This window comes from Pan paniscus, chromosome 10, assembly GCF_029289425.2.
Source record: "Pan paniscus chromosome 10, NHGRI_mPanPan1-v2.0_pri, whole genome shotgun sequence".
Lineage (NCBI taxonomy): Eukaryota > Metazoa > Chordata > Mammalia > Primates > Hominidae > Pan > Pan paniscus.
In genome coordinates, this window is record NC_073259.2 from 101,420,265 (window position 1) to 101,448,121 (window position 27,857).

Genomic DNA, 27,857 nt, shown 5'->3' on the forward strand with positions numbered 1-27,857 from the left:
CACGCAGGCGCAGTGGCGCGCGGGGGAGGCGGGGCGCGTGTGGGCTTCACTTAAACAGAGCAGAGGGGGCGGCGCGCGGTCGCCGCGGTGCTGCTGCTCAGTGGGAGCGGGTCTTCGCAACTGTCTCCGCGTGGCGCGCGCCTCTAGCCGCCCTTCCCCTGGCGGCTACGGCCGGAGGGAGCGGAGGCGAGCGGGAGTCGGGCTCCATGGAGAGCGGCGGACAACTGGGCAGAGGCGGAGCTTTCATCTCGGCACCCTGGTTCCAGTGACCCGCGCTAGCGTCCCGTCCCGCCCGCGTCGGAGCGGCCGCCGGCCCCGGGACTGACCGGCCTCGCCGCACCTCCCGCACCGACTAGCGCTCCCGGGCGCCCCTGCGCCCGACTCGCCCTCGCCCCTACTCCCCGGCGGGGTGGCGGCGGCCGGGCCCCCACGGCGGCGGCCGGAGCAGCAGCAGCAGCAGGAGCCCGCCTCTATGATGAAGTTCAAGCCCAACCAGACGCGGACCTACGACCGCGAGGGCTTCAAGAAGCGGGCGGCGTGCCTGTGCTTCCGGAGCGAGCAGGAGGACGAGGTAGGGCGCCCGGCGCCGCACGCTGCCCTCCGGGGCGCCGGGGTCTAGGGCCCGGGTGCTTCCCCTCGCTCCCCGCCCCTGCGCAGGCTGCGGGGCTGGGAGGGATTAGCCCCCTTCCTCCCTCCCTCCTTTCCTCCCTCACTCCTTTCCTCCCTCACTTCTTCCTTCCTTTCTCTGGGCTGATAGATGAGACAAAGGGGGCTCGCCCAGCCCCAGTTTCTCCATCTGGGCACTCGAGAAGGCTCCTGGTCCCCGGGAAGGTCCCGGGCCGTGTAAGTCTCGCCTAGCGGGAGTCACCATCTTAACGTGCGAATTGAGTTGAAAGCCGGATAAACCTCGAGTGCTCAGCGAGAGGAGGGTGGAAATGGCGTGAGTGTTGCAGCAGAGCCCTTGTGCCTCTTTTACATATTTTCCTTCCATGTTACAGCCGTTTGCGGTCTCGGATTCGATCTAAGCATGTTTGTGGAGTAACAGACAGTCCTCGTGCTTGGAATTGAGTGTAGTCTTGGTAATTCTTGTGGGTCCATGAACCCGCAAGCTGTTGGCATAATTATGCCTCATTTTTAAAACGGCCTTCCCTTCTTAAAGTTTTCTGACTGCAGAAAAATGGTTAGTGAAAAATGTGGAATAATGCCAAAAGGGAGACGATGGACTAGAGATGGGCAAAGCTGCCATTTTCAGACAGTAATCTCCAGCTCTCAGCTTATGTGTAAAGGGTTCTTTGCTGTCTGGCTTGACATCTGGAAAGGAGTAGCCTTTCTCGTTCTAAGAGCAGTCGTTCTTGGATAATTTACCCATCTGCATTGGGCTGAGAATGAGACCCTTGGGGTTTCCCTGGAGAGCGATTTTTACTTAATTCAGTCGTATTTATTTAAAATGGCTAACTGTTGAAGTTTGCTTAGGGCAATAGTAGCCTTTTGGTATTGCCACTCTTAAGATAAATTACATAGGTGAAAAAAATTAACATTCTGAGTTCTGCTTTCATAACCAACCGTGTATAAAATACTAGGCTAAGGCTGGAGATGGGAATTTAATGGCTTCCTTACTGCTAGTCCCTGTAGTTGTGATGAGTATGACACAGAATACACTCAGCGGCTTAGTTCTTGTTATGTTAACGAAAAGTTCTCGAAATTTGCCCTTCAGACCCTTGTTTTGCCTTCATTTTTTTTGAAAAGAAACCAAGCCCTTTAAATGGGTTGTTCTGTGCTCACTCATAACCTTTACGTATCAGACTTGAATCCCAAACGAGTGTGCAGAGAAATACGGCCCCAGCCTTTGAGATGGGTCTGCTTAGGAGAGCTAGAAACTGCAGAGGGAAAGGTTATTAACTTTTACAAAATGAACAAGTCAACAAGCATTAAGTGTGTTCTGTAAAAAAGATAAAGCCTTAGCGGAAAGGGGCCATGTTGAGGCAAAGTAGTAAACTTTAAATATAAAAGAAATGATAGCCAAAAGGGATCAAGATAGATCAAGGATCTTGTCTGGTTTCCTCAATATTGTGTAATGATATTCTTAATTGAGTGCTTACAATGTGCCAGGCGCTGCCAGAAGAAAACTTGTTATACATTTAATCCTTTTAACACTGGGAGGTAGTGAAGTTACTCCCATTTTATAGGTGAGGAGACAGTTGCAGAGCATAAGTACCTTCCCAAATGACACAATTAGGAAGTGGTAGACTCAGGATTCAGGGTCCAGTCCTTACTCCTGATGTTGGGCTCTGCTTGTTGAATGAGTGAGATTTTTGTGAGGCTAAGTTTGGAAGCCTTTCTGAAAGTGGTGACTGAAGTGTTGCCATAATGTGAACTTGGAATTCAGGCTTTGTAAAAATGCTAGACTCTAGGGGAAAATATGAGTGATGGAAATTGAAATGATGATCTATATTGTGCTTATGGTAAAGCAAAGACTGATAGAAGCTTTAGGAATTACTTTAGCAATAAAAATAAATGATTATTTTTATGCTTGGATATTATTTCTACTGAAATAAATACTAAATTCATAGCCTCTAGTTGAGTCAAGAGACCAGTGTCATTAGGTAAGGTGAAGTAGGGAGCAAGTTTTGGAGAATGTATTAGAAAAATCCATTGTATAAAACTTTGTAAATCTGATAACCTGTAGGTTGAGAATCGAAGAGAGTGAGTCATATTGTTAGAGGATATGATCTGAGGGAAGACTCTAGAATTCTCCTTAAGTGAAATGCACAGCCAATTTTAACATCTGGTTTAGCTCTTCAGAATTTTCATTTCTGTGATTGTGTGTAGTTGAGGCTCTATCTATTACATGATGATTACAGAATAAACTGTTAGCTTTCCTGGAGATTCTATTGTTTCTCTATGAATTTGCCTTCACTCTGTTGAAATTGCATTGCCAGACTTCCCAGGACAGTCTAGAAAACCAGCTTGAGCCCACCTCTCTAGTTAATAGGTGAGAAATGTTTCCCTCTACTGGATGAAAAACACCTAGATCCTGGTTAGAAGATTTAAATGTATGTTTTGTTTGAGGATGAAATGTTTATATAGAGTACAAATGGAAGTAAAAGAGTAATTGCAATTTGACCCCAAAAAAGCCACGTGGCGCTCCCATCTGGCTGTTCCTGTACTGAAGTTCTCAGTAAGTTTCTACTTTAAAACAGATTGTTCTAGGAAAGAAGGTTGTTCTAAGAGCAGAGTTATTCTTTTAAGGTGGCTTTATATATTAAATATTTTCCATTTTACCTTTTTCTGTTCTGTAGGGTAAATAAGTATTAGTATTTGTTTAGGAAGAAATTAGGTAGCAGAAGTAACCTATCCCAAGGTCACAGAAGCTGGCAGATCCTTTTGAGCTCTGGTCCTTTGTTTCTAAATGTTTTGTTTATTTGACCTACCTCCCCAGCTAGTTATTTCTGTGGGGAAGCACCCTCAGTTTTGGCAGCTGGGCTTCTAGACAGGCCCACAGCTAATTGCCCTGTAGAGTAGCTGGGTACTGTGCTTGTACAGTGAAAGATGACAATGCTTTTACAAATAGGTAATCAGAAATGGATTCTGTTAAATGTATTTGCATATATGATAGTTTAAAAGGGGATGAAGAGATGAGGTCTTAGCTCCTAAGAAACATTCTGTAGGGAAAGGTTGGACAAGGGATCAATGGAAAGGGAAATAAAGTAAGGGAAAAGTGCGGTCGGGTATTCTGAGGTTCAGATCCAATGTGAGTCATTTGGAGTTGGATGTGGGTGACTGGGAGAGGAGGGACCAGGCGTCCCAAATAGAGCAAGACTTGGGGCTGTGATAGATTTGGCTGCAGCTTAGGGATAGCATAGAATCAGTAATAGTTGAAAAATTTGCAACACTTCAAATGTAAGGTTGAGAAGTTGCTGCGCAAGAACAAAGTTTTGTTTTGAACTTAGTTTTGAACAAAGAACATTTAGATATTAGATGTGTTCAAGCTTGAGAGTGATCTGGCAGCAAAATAGGTTTAGACTGCTAAGGGGAGAAGTAGAATGACTTGATCCTGGGTGAAATCCAGACATAGTTGCAAGAGAGGCATTAACAAATCAGTCTGAAGGACTAACCACTACAGGCCAGGCGGGTGGCTCACACCTGTCATCCCAGCACTTTGGGAGGCGGAGGTGGGTGGATCACCTGAAGTCAAGTGTTTGAGACCAGCCTGGCCAACATGGTGAAACCCTGTCTCTACTAAAAATACAAAATACAAAAAGCAGCCGGGCGTGGTGGCATGTGCCTGTAATCCCAGCTACTCAGGAGGCTGAGGCATGAGAATCCCTTGAATCTGGGAGGCAGAGGCTGCAGTGAGCCGAGATCATGCCATTGCACTCCAGCCTGGGCAACAGAGCAAGACCCTGCCTGCAAAAACAACAACAACAACAAAAAAAACCACTACTCTTCCATAGGACTTGCTGCCCTAATTAGCTTTTAAGCTCTATGAGCCAGGGGCTGTCTTCTACAGATGGTCTGCTATAATGCTGAATATGTATTCCTGAAAAATCTTGAGCTGCACAAAATCATGCAGTAAAGCTTCGGTGGGAAAGGTCGAGTCTGAAAACCTAAAACCAGAGCTCCGATGAGCAACAATACTAATTCAAAATATTACTAGAGTTAAATCTCAACTAGCATTTTTATACTTAGAATCAACAGTCAGTCCACCCTTTTCACACATACTCTGGGGCTCATAGTTCTTCAGAGTTAAGTCCTTGAAGGTATTTCTTTCAAATGGAGACCACTTTCATCAAAAATAAGTACTATCCAAAGGTAGCCTTTTTTTTTTTTTTTTTTTGGAGACAGAGTCTCGCTCTGTCCTCCAGGCTGGAGTGCAGTGGCGCGATGTCAGCTCACTGCAAGCTCCGCCTTCCAGGTTCACGCCATTCTCAAGTAGCTGGGACTACTGGCGGCCGCCACCATACCTGGCTAATTTTTTGTATTTTTAGTAGAGAAGGGGTTTCACTGTGTTAGCCAGGATGGTCTTGATCTCCTGACCTCGTGATTTACCCGCCTCAGCCTCCCAAAGTGCTGGGATTACAGGCATGAGCCACCGCGCCCGGCTTGGAAGCCTTTTTTAAACACAGGGAAGTGTCACCAACTTCTTCATCTGTGCCTCCAGCTCTCCCAGAAGGTTTCCCGTCATTAAACCAGGCATTAACGTAGAATTTGCATTGGATTGTTTTCTTTTTTTTTTTTCTTAGGGTCTTGGTATAGCTCAAGCCTTTCTCTAATTGAAAAAAAGCTTATACCCCGTCACTTTAAAACATTGACCTGCTAGGTAAAAAATCCATGGTCAACCTGACTTACCACATTATTGATAATACTTATCTACCAATCCCATATAAGTTAGAGCTAAACATAGTTTAGAAGAAAGAACTGTTATTTCTGGTCTACTCTGCCTCTGTGGTCCAAAAAGAAGTACTAATTTTCTTAATAGTAGGTAGCTGTTTAGCATGTATCAAACCATTTTCATAACCTATGTTCTTTTAAAATGTCTATGTGCATAGTGGGTGTTTCTAATAACACGGCTGGCCTAATTTTGGCTAAATTTTGGTTAAGTGTAGTAGAATTAGGTTAACATGTAGTTTCAACCATTCATGATACCCTGATTTATGATAATTTGGAAAGAAAGAACAGCAACCTCGAAACAGTTTCTGAGTAGGCCAGGTGCAGTGGCTCACGCCTGTAATCCCAGCCCTTTGGGAGGCCAAGGTGGGTGGATCACCTGAGGTCAGGGGTTCAAGACCAGCCTGGGCAACATGGCAAAACCTCGTCTCTACTAAAAATACAATAATTAGCCAGGCGTGGTGGTGTGTGCCTGTAGTGCTGGCTACTCCGGAGGCTGAGGTAGGAGAATCCCTTGAACCCAGGAGGCGGGGCTTTCAGTGAGCTGAGATTGCGCCACTGCACTCCAGCCTGGGCGACAGAGCGAGACAGCATCTCAGAAACAGCAACAACAACAAACAGTTTCTGAATAGCTACAATTTTCATAATAAACCTCTTCATTCTTAGGGGTCACTTGAGGTTCTCTGGATGGCTCCTCCGCTCCCCTTCCTGGGAACAGAAGTGGTATCTATAGTGGTTGGAGTTCCTAGAGCCAAGCCATGACAATTGCATCTTTAAGGGTAAAAGCTGAAACACAAATGGGAATTCGAGGCCCAGGGACCTACAGCCTCTGAAGGCATAAATGCATTACATAGCCCTTGAACAGCACCCTCTTATACATCACCAGCGAGGAGGACCTGTCAGGTGATAAAGGGTATAGATTCTATAAAATAGATCAGGGGTGCCCAAGCTTTTTTTTTTTTCTCGCTCTGTCACCAGGCTGGAGTGCAGTGGTGCAATCTCAGCTCACTGCAAACTCTGCCTCCTGGATTCAAGCGATTCTCCTGCCTCAGCCTGCCGAGTAGCTGAGACTACAGGCATGTGCTACCACGCCCAGCTAATTTTTTGTATTTTTAGTAGAGACGGTGTTTCACTATGTTGGCCAGGATGGTCTTGATCTCCGGACCTCGTGATCTGCCCACCTCAGCCTCCCAAAGTGCTGGGATTACAGGCGTGAGCCACCGTGCCTGGCCTGGGGTGTCCTATCTTATAGCTTCACTGGGCCTCATTGGAAGAATTGTCTTGGGCCACACATAAAATACACTAACATTAATGATAGCTGGTAAGCTAAAAAAGTAATAATTGCAAAAATATTTTATAATATTTTAAGAAAGTTTACAAATTTGTGTTTGTCTGCATTCAAAACCATCTTGGGCTGCATGCAGTCCACGGGCCACAGATTGAGCAGGCTTGCAATAGATCATTCTAATTCACAGACTTTTATCCAATAAGATTTAGGGTTGGTTTCCTGTTGACTACTGTCAATACACTATTCTTTTTTTTTTTTTAAGAGTCTCACTGTGTCACCCAGGCTGGAGTGCAGTGGCGTGACCTCAGCTCACTGCAACCTCAGCCTCCCAGGTTCAAGCCATTCTCCTGCCTCAGCCTTCCAAGTAGCTGGGATTACAGGCGCATGCCATCACGCCTGGCTAATTTTTGTATTTTTAGTTGAATTTTGTATTTAAATTTTAGTTAAGTTTTGTATTTTTAGTCACCATGTTGGCCAAGCTGGTCTCTTACTCCTGACCTCGGCCTCCCAAAGTGCTGGGATTACAGGCGTGAGCCACCATGGCCGGCCAATACACTATTCTTAAAGTAGTGATAAATGCTTCTCTCCAAATGCTTAAAACCTTAGGTATCTAGGAAAAGACAAAATAACTCTTCAACAGTGCCAGGTGAGTGGTGTTTTTTTCTGGTAATTATCTAATACATGGGAAGAGGGAGTAAGATTTAGTAGTGTAGTAGGAAGAATGCTTATGCGAAGATAGGTTGAATAGAGTAGGAAGAGATGTCTTCACTTTTCACCACACTAATAGCGTTGGCTTTGGGGTCTGAGTGTGCTCCAGTTCTGGCTCTGCAACCTGGTAGAATGAGTAGCCTCCTTTTCGTAAATCTTTCATATGGTCACAGCTCTGATTTATCTGGAAGGTTGAATGCATCTTCCTTCATCTCTGTCATCGCTAATGTAACAGACCAGCATCTTGATGGATACAGAAAATCTAGTCTACTCAAGAGAAGGGAATTTCAGACCTATGAATGACCATGTGTGGCTCTGTCAACTGTTGGTGTGTCTTTGTAGAATGAGCTTTTATAACCCATCTTTAGAGCATTAATTAGCATGCTAACTATACTAGTAGATTTGGGGGTGTGATAGAAATGTGTAGATGGCTGTTGTGTGCGTTTAGAGTGAGTGTTGAAGAATAATGCATTGTAATAGGGTTCTAGAGATTGAGATTCTTCCACTTTTGTAGGAGGGGCTTAGGAGCAGCTGCCTATTATTTGAAATCAATATTATTGCAAGAAAAGCAACCATTATGGTTATGTTGCTGTGATTCAGCAAATGGCGCCCCCAAAACAAGCCAAAAAAAAAAAAAACCTTACAATAAATTGTGCTGAAATTTGATTTTAGATTTCTGCATGTATAGATTTTATATATATATAGTAAATCTTTTAAAAAATATATATATATATATACATAATTTTTTTTTTCTTTTTGAGACAGAATCTCCCTTCTGTTACCCAGGCTGGAGTGCAGCGGCACAATCATGGCTCACTGCAGCCTTGACTTCCCAGGCTCAGATGATTCTCCCACCTCAGCCCCCCGAGTAGCTTGGACTACAGGTACATGCCACCATGCCTGGCTAATTTATTGAGTTTTTTGTAGAGACAGGGTCTTCCTATGTTGCCTAGGCTGGTCTTGAGCTCCTAGACTCAGTCCGCCTGCCTTGGCTTCCCAAAGCACCGGGATTACAGGTGTGAGCCATTGTGCCTGGCCTATAGAAGATATTAATAGTTCAGGCTGGGCACAGTGGCTCACACCTGTAATCTCAGCACTTTGGGAGGCCGAGGTGGGTGGATCATTTGAGGTCAGGAGTTCAAAACCAGCCTGGCCAACATGGTGAAACTCAGTCTCCACTAAAAATACAAAAAAAAATGAGCCGAGCATGGTGGTGTGTACCTGTAATCCCAGCTACTCAGGAGGCTTACGCACGAGAATTGCTTGAACCCAGGAGGCAAAGGTTGCAGTGAGCCGAGATCACGCCATTGCACTCCAACCTGGGTGACAGAGTGAGACCCTGTTTCAAAAAAAAAAAAAAAAGCTATTAATAGTTGAGTTTTCCCACAGAGTTTTAGTAGAAAAGATATAATGAAGCTGAAAAATGTGAGTATATAACTAGTAAAAACATGGACTGTTCAGAACTAGTATCTCCAAAATTTATGTAAGAAACAAAATTTCCATTATTGACTATACTAGATATTTTCATCATTCTCAAATTTTTGTGGAACACTTAAAATTTGTATTAGCAGATATGTCAAATCTTTTGTCTAGGTTGGAAAACTCTTAACTGGAAGAACATAGCTAAATCTTTGATAATGAAAGTACACCTTCTTATTAATTTTGGCCTCTGGAAAACAATACTGAATGAACTCTGATTTTTTTTATTATTATTTTTGAGACAGTCTCACTGTGTTGCCCAGGCTGGAATGCAGTTGCGCTATCTCAGCTCACTGCAAACTGCCTCCTGGATTCAAGTGATTCTCCTGCCTCAGCCTCCCGAGTAGCTGGGATTACAGGCGTGCACCACCATGCCCAGCTACTTTTTATGTTTTTGGTAGAGATGAGGTTTCACCATGTTGGCCAGGCTGGTCTCGAACTCCTGACCTCAAGTGATCCTCTTGCCTCGGCCTCCCAAAGTGCTGGGATTACAGGTATGAGCCACTGCACCCGGCTAGACTGTTTTATTTGCATGCTCTTTACAAAACATGTTTTTTCAAGCTGAATTGCTTTAGTAGTTCCATAAAAATGTAGTCCAGAAAAATCTACATTGATGATTTTCATCTTCAACAGATTCCAAGTGAATTCAACAGAAAAGCTGTAATTCTTGAGTTCCTGATAGTTCTGGAGTGACAATACTCCACTACGGTGCAACTCCTCACCACCATCCCCAGTTTCTCTTTTATAATCTCAGGCTTTTTAACTTGGTGAAATGTTTTTCTGGAAACAGAAATGGTCATATAGCACTGAACAATAGAGCAGGTGTGGCGGTTCTTAGGAAACACTGAGTTATGTTTTCATCTTAATCTCAACCCCTTGCCTAAAAAGTTGTGAGTGTCCTCTGTTGTCTGCCTAATTAAAATATAAACATGCTCCAATGTGATACCAACTTTTTTTCATCTGTACTGGTCTAGATCTAGTGCTGGGGACCGCTTCCAAGTGCATGACAGACCCCAGGTGATCACAGGATGGCCTAGCTATCACACTAGTTGGCCTTAAGTTAAAAAACTTTTCACTGTTAGTGGGGTTGGGGGCAGGCAGGGGACTGTTTTAATTGTCCTTCTCTCTGCTAATGCTGTTCATATTTCTCCACCCTGGCAGACATACGCCATCATCCAGTCTATTCTCTTATCTGGAGTGTATCCCTCAGTTCTTGCTCACTCTTAGTCACTGCCTTCTCGCCACCACCCCCCCCCCCAGATGTGGCCTTGCCCTCATTTGAACACCCAAATGAACTATTCAAGATGAGTAGACAAGTACTTAATGAAACAGACAGACTTTCAAATCTGTCACCATGACATCTGTGTGAGACCTCTTTTCATAAGCTAGTTGTTTAGATGGCCAGTCATTTCTATATCACAGATATTAAGTACTCATTTAAAGCGATCATTTTATGGAAAGATAATTTGAAGTTATTGGTCTGACCAAATTTATTCTTCCTGAGATGTCAAGGGACTCTTGGATGATAAGTTACTGGATTAGGCTAAATCGTTTGTCCACAATTTATAATGATATAGATTTATATAGATGTATGTGTTCTTGCAGTTTTTAGACACAAAATATTGAGCATTCTATGTGACTTTATTCCAGCCCCACCTCCAAGAATATAAGCTCTTTGAGGGAAAGATGTATATTCAGTATCTTTTCATCACATACAATTCTTGTTGAGTATCACACAATTAGTAGATAAGGAACAAAATCAGCAACTTCTTTCTCCACAGTGCTTCTCTTTAAGGTGGAGAACTTGTGCTGAATTGTCACTTTTTGACAGGAGTCAGTCTGTTCTCTATCCTTCTAGAGGCTGAAGATTGTAAAGACAAAAGTGAATGGATTTAGTTTGGATACCATGTGCATGATGCTTCTTTCCTGCTAGCCCATTTTCATGATGCTGATTTTCTTTCGAAAAGCGTTTTAAAGTGGTAAGGTTTTGCATGAAAATTTAAGTGGATAAATAACTAACAGTTACATATTTTACCTGTTCTGTAAAGGATATACCATTAATTGGCTGTAGCTGTCCAATATGTGACCCTTGAGATGAGCACTTGAAATATGACTGGACTAAGGAATTGCATTTTAAATTTTATTTAATCTTAAATTTAGCCATATGATGCTAGTGGTGACTGTGTTAGCTGTAGACCCTCAAAAGCATGAAAGCTTCAAAAGTAGCAGAGTTTAGGACAGACTGGAATTAATTGGCAGATCAAGGGCCCAGAGGAGCCCAATTCTATCTGCAGGTTTGTCAATTTAGATGAGTAGACAAGTGCTTAATGAAACATGCTGGATTTCAAAACTACCATCACCAAAAGCTGGATATTAGCAAATCTGCCTTAAGCTAGTAGTTTAGATGTGAATCATTTCTGGACCATAGATAATTACTCATTTAAATTTATCGGCTTTTTTTTTGAAAGATACATTTGGCTGGGTGTGGTGGCTCATGCCTGTAATCCCAGCAGTTTGAGAGGCTGAGGCGGGCAGATCACCTGAGGTCTGGAGTTCAAGACAGCCTGACCAGCATGGAGAAACCCCGTCTCTACTAAAAATACAAAATTAGCTGGGCGTGGTGGCGCATGTCTGTAATCCCAGCTACTTGGGAGGCTGAGGCAGGAGAATCGCTTGAACCGGGGAGGCGGAGGTTGCAGTGAGCCGAGATTCTTATATCATAAATTACTGGATTGTGCCAAATCACTTATCAAATTTATATACTATTTTCATGAGGCTTTCTAAAAAGTAATTTATGAAAGAGAGATGTTGAGACACAAGGGTTCCATATTACTCATTTTTGGAAGAAAAGTTTAGTCATGCTGATGTCTTGTAGATGCAGGATTGGTTTTAAATCTGAAGCATAGACCGGGCACGGTGGCTGACACCTGTAACCCCAGCACTTTGGGAGGCTGAGGCAGGTGGATCACGAGGTCAGGAGTTCAAGACCAGCCTGGCCAAGATGGTGAAACCCCATCTCTACTAAAAGTACCAAAATGAGCTGGGCGTGGTGGTGGGAGCCTGTAATCCCAGCTACTCGGGAGGCTGAGGGAGGGAATTGCTTGAACCAAGGAGGCGGAGGTTGCAGTGAGCCGAGATGGCACCACTAGACTCAAGTCTGAATGACAGAGCGAGATTCTGTCTCAAAAAAAAAAAAATCTGAAGCATAAAATGTTTCTTCAGAAAAGCAGACACATCTTATACTAATGGTTTTTCAACATTATTAATCTCCTGTAATTTAGCTCTGTCTTGGAGAACTGGAAACAGTTCTATGGAAACATCATAGTCAATGACCTAGATACATGAGACTTTGCATTTCATTTATTCAGGACTGCAACATTTTGAATATGGATGATTTTGAATTCCCTATTTACTATTTACTAAGTGATGATGTACTTTTCAGGCGGCTAGCCACCTGCGTTATGTCCCATTATTAACGTAATCCAGGAAGTTGCTTAGAGAGCATAGAATTGTGTAACAAGAATTTCATCTAGGCAATAGAAACCAGTTTATTCCTAACCCATACCTAGTGACCAGAAAAAGAGGCCTGTAACTCTGCAGTCCGGACCAGTAGTTGCTGTTTACTTTTCCAGTGATGCGAGACAAACTCTTAACATTTTTATTTAACTTAAAAACTAACATTCACTTGCCAGTCTTGATAGAGGGCCAGTGCCTTTGGTTGCCATAGATCCTCTGTAAGCCTCCAATTTTGAATAAAATACAAAGGTTTTGAAATCTGATTTGTAGTTTCTCTGTTTAAAGTAGAATTTGAACTTAGAGACCCTTGCATGCACTTTTGGATTTTTAATTTTCTTTTTCTAATTTTCTATAAAGTCTCATCTGGGTATAATTTGATAATGTAATAACCCCCCCCCCCCCTTTTTTTTGAGACAGTCTCATTCCGTCGCCCAGGCTGGAGTGCAGTGGCATGATCACAGCTCACTGTAGCCTCGACCTCCTGGGCTCAGGTGATCCTTTCCACCACAGCCTCCTGAGTAGCTGGTATTAGGGCACATGTCACCATGCATGGCTGATTTCTGTATTTTTTTGTAGAGGGAGTTTTGCCGTGTTGCCCAGGCTGTTCTCAAACCTGCCCGCCTTGGCCTCCCAAAGTGCTGGGATGGGATTACAGGTGTGAGCCACCATGCCTGGCCTGGAATGCTGCTTTTCTAAGAGGGGGTTCTATGCCTAAATAGATATTCTCTTTTAACTCAGCATTTTGGGGGCTTGAGAGAAAGGTGGGAGTTGCTGAATTGTCAGCTTGAAACTTTCCAGTTTGGAAAAGTTCCTGGTAACTTAGTCAAATGAGAGAGGACTCCTGTGCTGGCTGTGACCTCTTAAAGGCCAGCAGCTCCTGGCAGCAGGGAGGGAGCAGGGCAGATAGAAGTGCTGGCATGCATTTAAAAGAAAAAGAAATCAGTCATGGCTCTTGCCTGTAATCCCAGTTGGGAGGCCAAGGTGAGAAGATCACTTGAGCCCATGGTTTTGAGACCTGTCTAGGCAACATGGCAAGACCCCAGCTCTACAAAATAATACAAAAATCAGACTGGGCATGGTGGCTTACTCCTGTAATCCCAGCACTTTGGGAGGCCAAGGCAGGCAGATCACTTGAAGTCAGGAGTTTGAGATCAGTCTGGCCAACATGGCGAAACCCCGTCTCTACTCAAAATACAAAAATTAGCTGGTCGTGGTGGCAGGTGCCTGTGATCCCAGCTACTTTGGAGGCTGAGGTGGGAGAATCACTTGAACCCAGGAGGCAGAGGTTGCTGTGAGCCAAGACCATGCCACTGCCCTCCAGCCTGGATGATAGGACGAGACTCCATTTCAAAAAAAAAAAAAGTACAAAAATTAGCCAGGCCTGGTGGTGGGTGCCTGTACTCCCAACTGCTCGGGAAGCTGGAGTGAGAGGATCACTTGAGCCCGGGAAGTGAAGGCTGCAGTCAGCAGAGGTTGTGTCACTGCACTCCAACGTGGATGTCCAAGTGAGACCCTGTCTTAGTTATCATCATCATCTCTATCCACACTGGGGATTAAACTTCGTGATAAACCCTATGTGTTTTCGAGGGAGAACTGTTTAAATTTACTTGAAGGTAGTATACTAAGATAATTTTGTGGACACTTTTGTTCAAATTGACTTATTTATTTTTATTTTTTATTTTTTTGAGACAGAGTCTCACTCTGTTGCCCAGGCTGAAGTGCAGTGGTGCAGTCTCGGCTCACTGCAACCTTCGCTTCCTGAATTCAAACAATTCTTGTGCCTCAGCCTCCTGAGTAGCTGGGACTACAGGAATGTGCTACCACACCCAGCTAATTTTTGTATTTTTAGTAGAGATGAGGTTTCACCATGTTGGCCAGGCTGGTCTTGAACCCCTGACCTCAGATGTCCACCCACTTCAGCCTCCCAAAGTGCTGGGATTATAGGCGTCAGCCACCACGCTCACCTCGAGTTGATTTTAACTTAAGTGAAGTTCAACCTAAGCTAGCCCACAAATATTCCTTTTTTTTTTTTCCTTTTTTTGAGACAGAATCTAGCTCTGTTGCCCAGGCTGGAGTGTAGTGGCATGATCTCGGCTCACTGCAACCTCCGCCTCCCAGGTTCAAGTGATTCTCCTGCCACAGCCTCCTAAGTAGCTGGGATTACAGGTGCCTTCCACCACGCCCGGCTAATTTTTTGTAATTTTAGTAGAGATGGGGTTTCACCATGTTGGCCAGGCTGGTCTTGAACTCCTGACCTCAGGTGATCTGCCCACCTCAGCCTCCCAAAGTGCTAGGATTACAGGCATGAGCCACTGCACCCGGCCAGATATTCATTTAAAAGATGGGTATGTAATACCTGTTACCTGTTAAATAAAATCTAGGATACTTGTCTAAGGTAATATAGGGTATTTTTGTAACAATTTGTAGATTTCAGTCTTTTTTTTTTTTTTCCGAGATGGAGTCTTGCTCTGTTGCCCAGGCTGGAGTGCAGTGGTGCAATCTCTGCTCACTGCTCACTGCAACCTCCGCCTCCCAGGTTCAAGTGATTCTCATGCCTCAGTCTCCCGATTAGCTGGGATTACAGGCATGCACCACCACGCTTGGCTAATTTTTGTATTTTTAGTAAAGATGGGGTTTCACCATGTTTTGTCCAGGCTGGTCTGGAACTCCTGACCTCAGGTGATCGCCCACCTCGGCCTCCTGAAGTGCTGGGATTATAGATGTGAGCCACCATGCCCGGCCACATTTCAATCTTAATGCTATTCTTGGTAAGGGGTCCATAGACTTTTCCAAATTAAGGGCCAGACAAACATTTTAAGTTTTGAGGGCCACACAGTCTCTGTCACAGCTGCTTTGACTCTGCTGTTGCATCATTAAAACAACCATAGACAATATGTAAAAATGAGTAAGTGACTCGATTCTAATAATTCCATCTGTGGACACTGAAATTTGAATTTCACATAATTTTAAAATGTAAAAATACTTCTGGCTCACAGACTGTACAGGTGGTGAACTGCAGACTGCCAGTCCTGTTCTAGATCATAAATGATAGCTGCCTGTTAGAAGAATGAAGTGACTTTTGCCCATGTATGCAGGTTTAAAATATGAAGGATGCTTCTTGCCACCTAATCATAACAATAACAAGCACTCTGTATCAAGAATCGGCTTTATGTGCATTTCCCTATTTCTTTCTCACACATCTGTTATCTTCTTAGTATTCTTATTTTTTAGGTGAGGAAACAAGGTAACCTACCTATGGTCATTTCCTTAAATTTGGAATATTCCATAACTAAATAAACTTATGTGACCATAGACCTCAGTGCATACAACTCTGGCTAATAAGCCAAGTTTCTGTTTTTTGTTTTTTTGAGATGGAGTCTCTGTCACCCATGCTGGAGTACGGTGGCACGATCTTGGTTCACTGCAACCTCCACCTCCTGGGTTCAAGCGATTCTTCTGCTTCAGCCTCCCAAGTAGCTGGGACTATAGGCGCCCGCCACCACGCCTGGCTAATTTTTTTAGTAGAGACGGGGTTTGGGGGTTTCACCGTGTTAGCCAGGATGATCTCGATCTCCTGACCTTTTGATCCACCCGCCTCGGCCTCCCAGAGTGCTGGGATTACAGGCATGAGCCACCGCGCCCGGCCAAGTTTCTGTTTTTATCCTTTGTTATTATCCAATAATTTGAGAGTTTTACCAGTTGAATCTGGTAATTTAAATTATTTTATTAGATACAGGTGATTTGGTAGTGTGACCATGTTAATGTTAATTCTGATTTCAGAAAGATGGTGTTTAGCAAAGGTTGTCAATTGCATTTTTGTGGTGTAATGCGTACCCCCTAATTTTAATTAAATTTTAAAATAGATTAATCTAGAATAGAGTTACAACCTTGCAGAGGTTTGAGAATGTTGTTTATATACGAAGTGCTTCTCAGGCTGGAAGTATACAGTTACGGTTCACCTTACAGGTGCTGCTGGTGAGTAGCAGCCGGTACCCAGACCAGTGGATTGTCCCAGGAGGAGGAATGGAACCCGAGGAGGAACCTGGCGGTGCTGCCGTGAGGGAAGTTTATGAGGAGGTGAGATGTTCTTTCACACAAATTCTGTTTCGGAGTAAAAACAAGGCCCTTTGCTACATAACACTAAGACAGCGAGACGGGTCCAGGAGTGCTTTTTGCCTGATGCAACTTTATTTTTAATTTTAATTTTTTTTTTTTTTTTGAGATGGAGTCTCGCTCTGTTGCCAGGCCTGGAGTACAGTGGAGCGATCTTGGCTCACTGCCACCTCCGCCTCCCAGGTTCAAGTGATTCTCCAGCTTCAGCCTCCCGAGTAGCTGGGATTACAGGCACGTGCCACCGCGTCTGGCTAGTTTTTGTATTTTTAGTAGAGACAGGGTTTCACCATGTTGGCCAGACTGGTCTCGAACCCCTGACCTCAGGTGATCTGCCAGCCTCAGCCTCCCAAAGTGCTGGGATTACAGGCGTGAGCCACTACACCTGGCCTTAATTTTTGTATTTTTAGTAGGGACAGGGTTTCACCATGTTGGCCAGGCTGGTCTCGAACTCCTGACCTCAAGTGATCCTTCTGCCTCGGCCTCCCAAAGTGCTGGGAATACAGGCGTGAGCCACAGCGCCCAGCCAGAAATACTAATTTTTGATCAGTCCTTGCCGCTTATGAAGTAAATGACAATAAAAACTTCACAGAAGCAGGAAGATAGTGAGTTGGTATGGGGAGGGGTATTGTATTTAATTAGATTTAAGTAAATAGCCAGAGTGTAACTTGTATTTATATACATTTTGTTATAAAAAGGTAAACATTTTATATTTCATCTTTTTTTTAATAGGCTGGAGTCAAAGGAAAACTAGGCAGACTTCTGGGCATATTTGAGGTGAGTTAAAAAGTAATCTTCACTTTGCTGATAATAGAATTAATGATTTCTTCCTAACCAACCAAATAATGTGGCAGCAGCCTGAACCAGACATTTCTCTCAGACTAGCAGTAGGCAGTCAGTCCAGGATTAGGTAGGGAGGGAAGTAAAAGCCACTTTTTCATATGCCACCACTTTTATTTATTTTATTTATTTTTAATTAATTTTTTTTAAGACAGAGTCTCGCTCTGTCGCCAGGCTGGAGTGCAGTGGTGCAATCTTGGCTCACTACAACCTCTGCCTCCCGGATTCAAGCAATTCTCCTGCCTCATCCTCCCAAGTAGCTGGGACTACAGGCACGCGCCACCACGCCCAGCGAAGTTTTGTATTTTTAATAGAGATGGGGTTTCACCATGTTGGCCAGGATGGTCTCCATCTCTTGACCTAGTGATCTGCCCACCTCGGCCTCCCAAAGTGCTGGGATTACAAGCGTGAGCCACCGTGCCCGGCTGCCATCACTTTTATACAGCATTATTATGGTAGTGATTACTTCTGTTTGACAATACAGTGGAGCTGATACTGAAATGTTTATCTTAATCCACTGTAGACTGTTTAGGGTATAGATCTTTTAGGAGGTACAATATTTTTAGTATGACCTAAGAGCTTAGGTCTCATGTATTTTATCTGGAAATGTCCCCATTGCCCTTAGCAAATAATATTAGATGATATACCTAGTGACTTAAAGGATTGTACGAAGATATAAATCTCAGGTACATAGAACAGATGCTAAAAGAATAGAATTCTCTTTCATATATTCTCTTATTACTGAAGGCAGAATAGAATTTTCAGGGAGGGAATTTGAATGTGATAGGCACTCTCTGGAAGCCAGGGAGAAAGGAGGTCCAGATGTATCTTCATCCAAGATTCAGACCTAGATACACAGTATACCAGAAACATGGTCACTTTCCTTTTTTCAGGGTGCTGTTTATAGGTTAGTACAGCCTTTTATAGTAGAACCATATAAATTTTATTTTTAAGCCTTAGGAATTCAGAAAAAATCCTGATTTTGTAGCACTTGGTAGAATTGATGATGACTTTTACCGGAATACAGTAATTAAGAGTAAAGTTGGCCGGGCGTGGTGGCTCATGCCTGTAATCCCAGAACTTTGGGTTGGCCAAGGCAGGAGGATCACGAGGTCAGGAATTCAAGACCAGCTTGGCCAATATGGTGAAACCCTGTCTCTACTAAAAATATAAAAATTAACCGGGCGTGGTGACGCACGCCTGTAGTCCCAGCTACTTGGGAGGCTGAGGCAGAATGGCTTGAACCCGGGAGGTGGAGGTTGCAGAGCGACACTCCATCTCAAAAAAAAAAAAAAAGAGAAAAGTCGTTCAAGTAGAATTCAGTCTTTTCCAGAATTCAGCAGTTGCTTCACCCAGTTCAATAGCACCATCTCCTGGTTAAACTGAAAAACATACTGAGGTTTTTACAAATAACACATTTGTCAATATGCTGACAAGGTGTTTGAAGAAAATGTCTCACATTATAAATAAAGCTTAAATAATATGGGAAGGTAACAGTATTAAGTGCTTTACAAATACTGTTTAACAGCACATGTCAATCAAAAAATACCTTTCCCCTTAGAAAATATAAGGGAAAATTGGATTGCCCTGCCCATTCATCCCAGTGATTTTTATGAATTTGTGAATATAGCATAATAAATGTATTGATTTGTGAGACATAGAAATAAAACAACTGATTCTTAAAAATAATGAATGATGTGTTAAGTGACAGTTGCCTCTAATTTATTGTTGTTTTTATTCCTTCTCAGGTGTAAAAAGATAATCCTTCTCAGCTGTAAAAACCCACTGTTTTGAGTAGATTATTCAGGTTGGTTGTGGCCAAAATCAGGACAGTTATCTAAAGTCGTGGACTATGGCAAAGAAGGCTAACTTTAATCAGGATGAAGGAAGGCCAACTTGTTTAAATTTTAACCCAGAAACAAGCTCAGTTGCCTGTTTTATTTAATTTATGGTTTTTTTTTTTAGATGGGGTATCATTCTGTCATCCAGGCTTTAGTGCAGTGGCATGATCTGGGCTCATTGCCACGTCCGCCTCCTGGGCTCAAGCGATCCTTCACTTCAGCCTCCCAAGTAGCTGAATTACAGGCATACAACCACGCCCGGCTAATATTTTCGTATTTTTAGTAGAGACGGGGTTTCACCATGTTGGACAGGCTGGGCTCGAACTCCTGACCTCAAGTGATCTGCCCACCTTGGCCTCCCAAAGTACTGGGATTACAGACGTGAGCTTCTGCTCCAGGCCATGGGCTATTCTTTATGTGCACCTTGATAGGCCTGCAAGAGGAGTGCTTAAAGGAACTGGTGCTGTTTGCTCTTACAAAGGTCCTAAAGGAAGCAGTTTTCCATGTCATTGAAAGGTTGTCAGGATTAGCCCCAGGGAAGAGGGGATAGGATAAAAACTATGGGAATGCAAGTCTATTATTTTAATAAGATTCCATTCAACTCTTAAGATTTTCTTTATGAAAATAACATCAGATAGGCCAGGTAAGGTGGCTCACACCTGTAATCCCAGCACTTTGGGAGGCCAAGGCGGGTGGATCATGAGGTCAGGGTTTAAGACCATCCTGACCAACATGGTGAAACCCCATCTGTACTAAAAATACAAAAATTAGCCAGGCGTGGTGGCGCACACCTGTAATTCCAGCTACCCGGGAGGCTGAGGCAGGAGAATCACTTGAACCTGGGAGGCAGAGATTGTGGGGAGCTGAGATCACGCCACTGTACTCCTGGGCGACAAAGCGAGACTCCCTGTCTGAAAAAAAAAAAAAAAAAAAAAGAAAATAACATCAGATATATAGAAATAGGTGTTAAAAGTTTAGTACTGGAGGCTGGGTCCTCATACTTGTAAGCTCAGTTTTTGGGAAGGCCAAAGCAGGAGGTTCCCTTGAGGGCAGGAGTGGACCAGCCTGGGCAACATCTCCAGACTTCTACAAAAAAAGTAGTATTGAGAGCCAATTTCACCACCAGTAATGATGAAGCTCTAGTTCTAGTCTTCTGTTTAACTTCTAAATGTTTTGTCTTATATAAAGTCACTTTTGTGTTGGACTGTACAACTGAATATACTTGCCTGTGCTGGGAAATATGCTATGCTAATCAGCAGTATGCCAGACTAATTTTTTTCCCTTGGAAAATGTGTCCATGGCTAGCTCCTGTAGATTAAAATGCATTTCTTTTTATATTCAAGCAGAACCAAGACCGAAAGCACAGAACATATGTTTATGTTCTAACAGTCACTGAAATATTAGAAGATTGGGAAGATTCTGTTAATATTGGTAAGTTCCCTTTTGTTATCTGAATACTCTTAAATATATGCTTATATTCCTGTGTCCAGTTTCCATCTTAGTTTTTTTTTTTTTTTTTTTGGTCACTTTTCATTTAGAGCAGGGAAGATAATTCAAATGTAGAGATGCATATTCATCTTAATTCTTCCCCAACATATTGTTGTCTAAGTCATTTATTGGGGAGTAAGGGGACATTACTTATATGGCTTACTTTTTAAAATGGACTGTCTTGTAACCAATGTCATTCTTTTCTCTAGGAAGGAAGAGAGAGTGGTTCAAAGTAGAAGATGCTATCAAAGTTCTCCAGTGTCATAAACCTGTACATGCAGAGTATCTGGAAAAGCTAAAGCTGGGTTGTTCCCCAGCCAATGGAAATTCTACAGTCCCTTCCCTTCCAGATAATAATGCCTTGTTTGTAACCGCTGCACAGACCTCTGGGTTGCCATCTAGTGTAAGATAGAGAGAACTGGGTAGGCCTCTCCCACCATGTGCAGTCTCATGGGGAGAGGCTTCTTTCGTTTCCTCGTCAAACATCTGATTGACGCTTGCAAACTGTCTGAATTTGCCATGCAAGGTTTTCAAACAATTTGCATGTTTTTCAGATGCTTTCAAATCTTTTTTTAAAAAAATAGTGTAAAATATTTTAATAAGCCAAAGCCATGTGGAATTTTTGTTTAGATGCCTTAACTGTGCCACACCCCACAACCCCCTATATTATTTTGGTTGTCTATTTCTCACAGCATATTTTCAGTTTTTTGTCCATTTGACATCAGTCTGTGGTTTATTTTGTCATCAGATTACTTGTGGGTATACCTCCCCCAAAATTGTTTTCTCATTCACAGCATTAGTATATTCAGCAAATCCATCTGTGGTGGGAATTAAAAAATTATTGGTATTAAAGAAATCCGTTCACCCCAAAACTTGTTTTACAGAATTACAATTTTAATTCAAAATTTCCAGATTTGGGCTATTTCTGTATGATCCAATAACTTATTTTGTCACAGGGCTTAATTTGCCATTTTTGGGGATTTGTCGACTCATTTGTCTGAATTTTCACAACTGGTATTATGTCACTAGCTACCTGATATGGCTATTTCCCTTATAACTCAATAGTACCTTAACACAAAGTATAACTCTGTAGAGTTGGTGAATATTTTAGGGAAATATTAGCAAAATGCATGTAGTAAAGACATCTTATCAAAACTGTATTCATGGAATTTGATTTAGCATGCTCAGTTGCCAGTTCCCATTATCGATACTCTTTCTATGCAGAATACCTTAGAACCGTTATTTCCCTCAGTGTAGATTGCTCTTAAAATGTATTCAGTTATTTAGTGGCCCCCACAGGAGTGGAGTCTTGAAATCTAATTCTAAATGCCAGTCAGTGATGATCGCATCACAGTTGAGTGAAATGGCCTTCCTGTTCAGCTGTTAGAGACTGAAGATTGTTAGGGCACCTTAGAATGTCTCATCTTTTCTAGGTTGTCAACAGGTACTATTTGTCACATAACTAACTTTCGAGGCACTGGAACATACCTGAACTAAGAATTAAATCTTTTACTTTATACTCACTTAAAATCAAGAATCCCATCTAAAACACATAGGTACCTTATCTGAAACTCTTGCACTTCCCCAACCAGGGCAGAAATGAGGTGGGAGAAGTTTGACTAAAATGAGGGATGGGGGAAAGTAAAAGATTTTTTTTTTTTTTTTTTTGAGACTCGCTTTGTCACCCAGGCTGGAGTGCAATGGCACAATCTCAACTCACCGCAACCTCCGCCTCCCGGGTTCAAGCGATTCTCCTGCCTCAGCCTCCCGAGTAGTTGGGATTACAGGCGCCTGCCTCCATGCCTGGCTAATTTTGTATTTTTAGTAGAGACAGGGTTTCTTCATGTTGGTCAGGCTGGTCTCAAACTCCTAACCTCGTGATCCGCCCGCCTCGACCTCGCAAAGTGCTGGGATTACAGGCATGAGCCACCATGCCCAGCCAAAGATCATTTTTTTATATAGACTTCAGCCCTTTGTAAATATTGTAACTGGGGAGTATAGAGTAGAAAAAAGTATAGTTAAAACATTTGTTCTACAAATTAACCTTTAAAAATATAATTACTGCTAAAAATAGAGTGCTGTTACACTTAAGGAAAATTAGTGCCATTTTGAAAATGAGATCTTGTGCCATAAATACAGCTGAACTGAATATAAATGTTCACAAATTAATGCTGTCAAAGGAATGAGTAAAGCAGAAAAACTTTTAACCAGCAACATTTCAAGTACGTAGTGTGATCAAACATGATCATCCAGAATTTTTATATTTTTTTCTTTGTACAGAGGTTACATATTCTGGGTGTTCTTTTATAAAGGAAACATTTTAAATCCCACAAATTGACACTTTCTATCTTCAATGGACTAAGATTTTTTTGGTCAGTAATCTCTGAAATTTCCTTAAATTATATACTTAACATAGCAGAGAAACTGGATTGTTTTTGTATATAAGACTGCTTCCACCTGAAATGCTGTCATAAGTACTGGGGGGTGGGGGAGTGCCTATCTTGTACATGATATTCTTAGAGGTAATAAGGTAATGATGCATGAATTTATTTTATAAACTCTTGGACTATGTATTTGACATGTAAAATATGTACAGTATTAATGTCAACCATCTCTTTAAAGTTAGCCTATAAATATTGTTGTATAATTTTCTTTGGTCAGAAACACTTGGACTGAATAGTGACACTCGGTAAGGATTTTCAGTGCCATTTAGCAAAACGTCTTTAGTCTATGCAACTAGCAAAAATCTGCATAATGCAACAATACAGTTTTCACACTTCAAATTTTACATGAGGGGTTCTTCACGATTCTCCTGGAACCCAGTCTAGCAGAATGAGAGGAAAGGCCCTAGGGAGATTTATTTCTGTTAAATAGTTAACTCTACTGAGTATAACAAATAGTGTCTACTATCTCAACCCTCCAAAATTTGCAGAGTGTTGGGACTGTCATTTGTGATTTTTTTTTTTTTTTTTTTTGGTGGGGTAGTTGAATAAAATTGGGCAGCTAAATTTTTCAGTTCCATGTGCCTCCCAAATAAAAAACAGAAAATAAGTAGTTTTTGTGAATTGACTTGCAGACGAAGTAGAAACTGTGCTGCATGATGTTATTTTATAAACAGATGACATTTTCCAACCAGGCACATGCCATCCAATTTTCTGTCAATCACACTGTTGTATAAAGCAGCAGAACTGAAGGGGAAAAATGATTGTTGTATACACTGAATTGCTTTGCATGGTCTCATTTGAGATAATTGATGTAAGAATCCTGACTTTTTTATATTTGGAAACATCAAATAAAAATGGAAAAAATGATCATGGCTTTAAAAAAAAACACACACACACATGAACTCAGATTTGCAAACCAGATTTCTGAAACTTTGGGTAAGGTGTATGCTTTTAACTTTGAAATGTATAAACACCCAGCGGAAACGTATACCTTTCAGTGCATAGTGCATTGTGTGCTCACCATGGGTTGTTTAAACTGTGTTCAAATATTCCCCCTCCAAGTGAAAGCCTGTCGGGAATTCCACAGTAACACCTTTACTGTTCTCCCATTGATGATCATATACGTTACCTCTTCCTAGCGGTACATTTGTATGATCCTTACTACTGGAATTACTGGGTTAAAAGGAAATGCTTACCACTAAGATGTCAGTATTCTCCTCATGGATATTTTCAGTCTCCATGTTGCCAGTCTAATAGTATAGTATGTGGTTGCTTTACTGCTGTTCTCCCCACCCCCATGGAGTTGTGTCATTATTTTAATGAATGTGAGCTCTTGACTTACTCTAGAATTCTAATACAGATACTTTCTGCACTAGTATCACTTTTTTTATTGCAATTCCATTTAAAAGCATAACTGGCTAAGGCACCTCCCCCCCCCCACCGCCATTATATTTCCTAAAACATACTGCTGCCGAAGACCAACTGTAGAATCCTTAAGTCCTGTTCAAGTGTCATTTCATTTTTTATTAGGGATTTATTAGTTGGAGGGGATGAGAAACTTGGCCCTTTCCAATGTTGTCTTCACATTGGAGTATAAGAATTCTCTACAGGACTCTTTAGTTTTTTTTTTTGGTAGAGATGGGGTCTTGCTGTGTTGCCCAGGCTGGTCTCAAACTCCTAGGTTTAAGCAATCCTCCAGCCTCAGCTTTCTCAAAGTGCTAGGATGATTGGCATGAGCCACCTCGTCTGGCCTGCAGGTCTTTTTAAGCATTTGCTGTTCAATAACAAGCATCTTCTTTATGCCTAGTATTTGTGATAAGAGCACAAAACAATTTTCTAATCTCAAAGAGCTTATATTGTAGTGGGGTAGAGATAAGTGATTTATCTTGGTGTAGTTTTGGCTTTTTTGTTTGTTTTTTTGAGACAGCGTCTCACACTGTCGCCCAGGCTGGAGTGCAGTGGTGCAATCTCAGCTTACTGTAACCTCCGCCTCCCAGGTTCAAGCGATTCTCCTGCCTCATCCTCCCGAGTAGCTGGGATCACAGGCGCCTGCCACCAGGCCCGGCTAATTTTTTTGTATTTTTAGTAGAGACGGGGTTTCACCATATTGGCCAGGCTGGTCTCAAACTCCTGACCTCGTGATCCGCCTGCCTCGGCCTCCCTAAGTGCTGGGATTATGGGCGTGAACCACCGCACCTGGCCTATCTTGGTGTTTTTACATCCTTCAGTATTTTTCAAGGTTTTACAGCTTTTTTATCTATAGACTTATACCATCTTCAAAAGCAATACAATTTTATTTGTAGATGTGATTTCCCCCACCAAATGCACATTTTATGGAGCTCTAGGACAAAAGTCAGGATGAAAAGCAATCTATCGCTGGTGCTACTTTAATACCTTCCTGACTGGTGCCACTGGCTAAATTCTAGCAGTACGATGAGAGGGCCATTAAGGCCTATCTTAGCAAGCAAGACATTATAGCAAAGACCTAAACACTCAAAGGTTCCACGTCTTCTAGCCAGGGAACTATTCTCTAATTCTTTCACCTTGATACGATTTCAGCAAATTCTGATAACCCGGTATTACTCTTAATGCATTTTTGTAACATTTGACAAACATCTCCCAATATGTAGACTGCCACTCTCCTGATGCTAATCAGTATCAGACAATGGAAGTAAATTTTCCTGCTTTTCTCAACTTTTCCTCAAATTCATTCCTTAAGTTAGTGAAGTACTTTCACTTGGCCATCATTATTTATCAACCTTAAGAAACATGCCTATTGACGAAGTAAATATACTAGGATTTCAACTTATCTACGGGAATGTGGACAAAGACTTATATACCAAGACAAGGCACTAGAGTGGAAAGCCATTAAAATAAAATGCTCAGCAGCAAAGGATTTGTAATGGTTAACTTGCAATATATCCATATAGTGTAATATTACAGTCATTAGAAATGACATTTGCGTAAGGATCTGAGTGTGGAAACTGATACAGCCTGTCGGAGAGCTACTGAGTAGTATTTATCACAGCTGCATACATACCCTTTCACCCAACACTTCCACTTCTGGGAGTCTAGTCAACAAATGGACAAGTTGCACAACCAAGCTATGGTCAAATATGTGTGTTGTAGGATTTATGAAACTGGTACCAATTTAATATTCAAATGTGATTAAGTCATGGCAATCTATTTACTGGATACTTTGTGGTTACCAAAGAGCTATGTGCTGCCACAGGGAGTCCTTTCAATAGTGATTGAAAAAGGCAAGAACACTACTAGACAGAACTACCTGTTTTATGCACGTATTGGCATACACTGAAAAAGCTTAGTCACTTAAAATGAGGTTGTACAGATTGTAGATTTTGTTTTTAAACGCCTGTATGGTTTAAAAAATGTTTTGGGAAATAGACATGAGCAGGGCAGAGAACTACAACCTACAGGCCAAACCCCACCCCACTGCCTGTTTGTACGACCAACAAGTTTAAATTTTTTTTAATGTTTTAGGGTTTTTTTTTTTTTTTAAATACTATGCCCATTTGTTTACAAATCGTCTGTGGGTGCTTTCTCACTACAATGGCAGAATTCAGTAGTTGAGACAGACCTATGGTCCACAAAGGCCGAAATATTTACTGTTTTAGGAGAAAAAAACAACATGAATTGTAATAACTTGGACCTACTTGGTTGCTCAGTCCTAATGTGTCCTGTTAAAACCTAAGAGAAACAGCACCAAGTTCAATCTAGTGCAATCAACCTATCACATCTAAGCTGCTTTTGCCAGATCTGATATCTACTCCTGACCTTAAGCCAGGAGACTTTGTAAACTTTTACTAGGTTATAATAAAACTTAAGAACTATCGATATTTACTAATCTACATCATGGAACTATTTCAAAAGCAGTCATATGGTAAGATGGATCAGGAGTCTTTAAAAATAAAACTGAGAAAGAAAAATCATGTGATCAATTCAGTAGTAGAGACAGAGCTTGGTATCAAGTCTATGTTCATACACTTACCAGTGCCACCCAGCAGGGCCATACAAGACACATGAAACGAGATCAGCTCAAGGGTTGACAAGATGAAACTGGGAGAGGGCCGGGGAGACCCGAACTCTTAATATTGGATTCCACACAACAGGAAAAATTTCAGTCCAGCTCCCAGCATGGCAGCTAATGGCAAGTTACTCAGTACCATAAAGCCAACTCTTGGAATATACCTGATTTCCATGATAAAATGGAGATGAGTGCAGGGGTGAGTGTATAGTTAAGAAAACAAACAATATATTACTAGTCCAGGTGGTAGATTACAGATTTTTATTATTTACACTTCTCTCAAATTATTACATTCAGCATGTTTTGCTTTTTATGTTATTTAAAGTATAAACCCTCATATAATTCCCTAAGATGGGTGGCATGCCAAGTAGCTAAATGAAATATCATCCCAGCCCAAAAGTACTTATTCAAATGAAATATTACATTTTTCTTAAATAAAGCAATAAATTAGGTACCCTATTATCATGGTATTTTCTTTTTTGGCCAGCTTTTCTAGATAAGGTTGTATTGCTACTGCAACTAACAAAAAAGATGTGGCAGGGCCGGGCGCGGTGGCTCACGCCTGTAATCCCAGCACTCTGGGAGGCCGAGGCGGGCAGATCACGAGGTCAGGAGATGGAGACCATCCTGGCCCAACATGGTGAAACCCCGTCTCTACTAAATATACAAAAAATTAGCCAGGCGTGGTGGCAGGTGTCTGTAGTCCCAGC

General features: G+C 42.1%; 1 protein-coding gene across 3 annotated transcripts; it reads left to right on the forward strand.

The window, feature by feature from the left end:
• On the forward strand, nt 1-23,969 carry NUDT4 (nudix hydrolase 4). Of its 3 annotated transcripts, none has more exons than XM_008969982.4 (5): nt 1-571; nt 16,346-16,456; nt 17,222-17,266; nt 20,514-20,601; nt 20,868-23,969. In XM_008969982.4, the coding sequence occupies exons 1-5, from the start codon at nt 473-475 to the stop codon at nt 21,068-21,070; spliced, it is 546 nt and encodes a 181-aa protein (XP_008968230.2). In that variant the 5' UTR covers nt 1-472; the 3' UTR covers nt 21,071-23,969. The 3 variants fall into 3 exon arrangements, with proteins under 3 accessions (XP_008968230.2, XP_014202743.2, XP_003816921.1); XM_014347257.4 differs by having other exon boundaries at nt 15-571; nt 20,517-20,601; XM_003816873.5 differs by lacking the exon at nt 1-571 and adding an exon at nt 746-940.
• Nucleotides 23,970-27,857: the final 3,888 nt, after the last annotated feature.

What these genes read in the sequence shown, in the direction of transcription:
- NUDT4 (XM_008969982.4), top strand. Translation starts at nt 473, where the DNA reads ATGATGAAGTTCAAGCCCAACCAGACGCGGACCTACGACCGCGAGGGC. An exon ending in TGAGGGAAGTTTATGAGGAG is followed by an intron (nt 16,457 to 17,221) that starts GTGAGATGTTCT and finishes TTTTTTTAATAG; the next exon opens with GCTGGAGTCAAAGGAAAACT. An exon ending in GACTTCTGGGCATATTTGAG is followed by an intron (nt 17,267 to 20,513) that starts GTGAGTTAAAAA and finishes TTTATATTCAAG; the next exon opens with CAGAACCAAGACCGAAAGCA.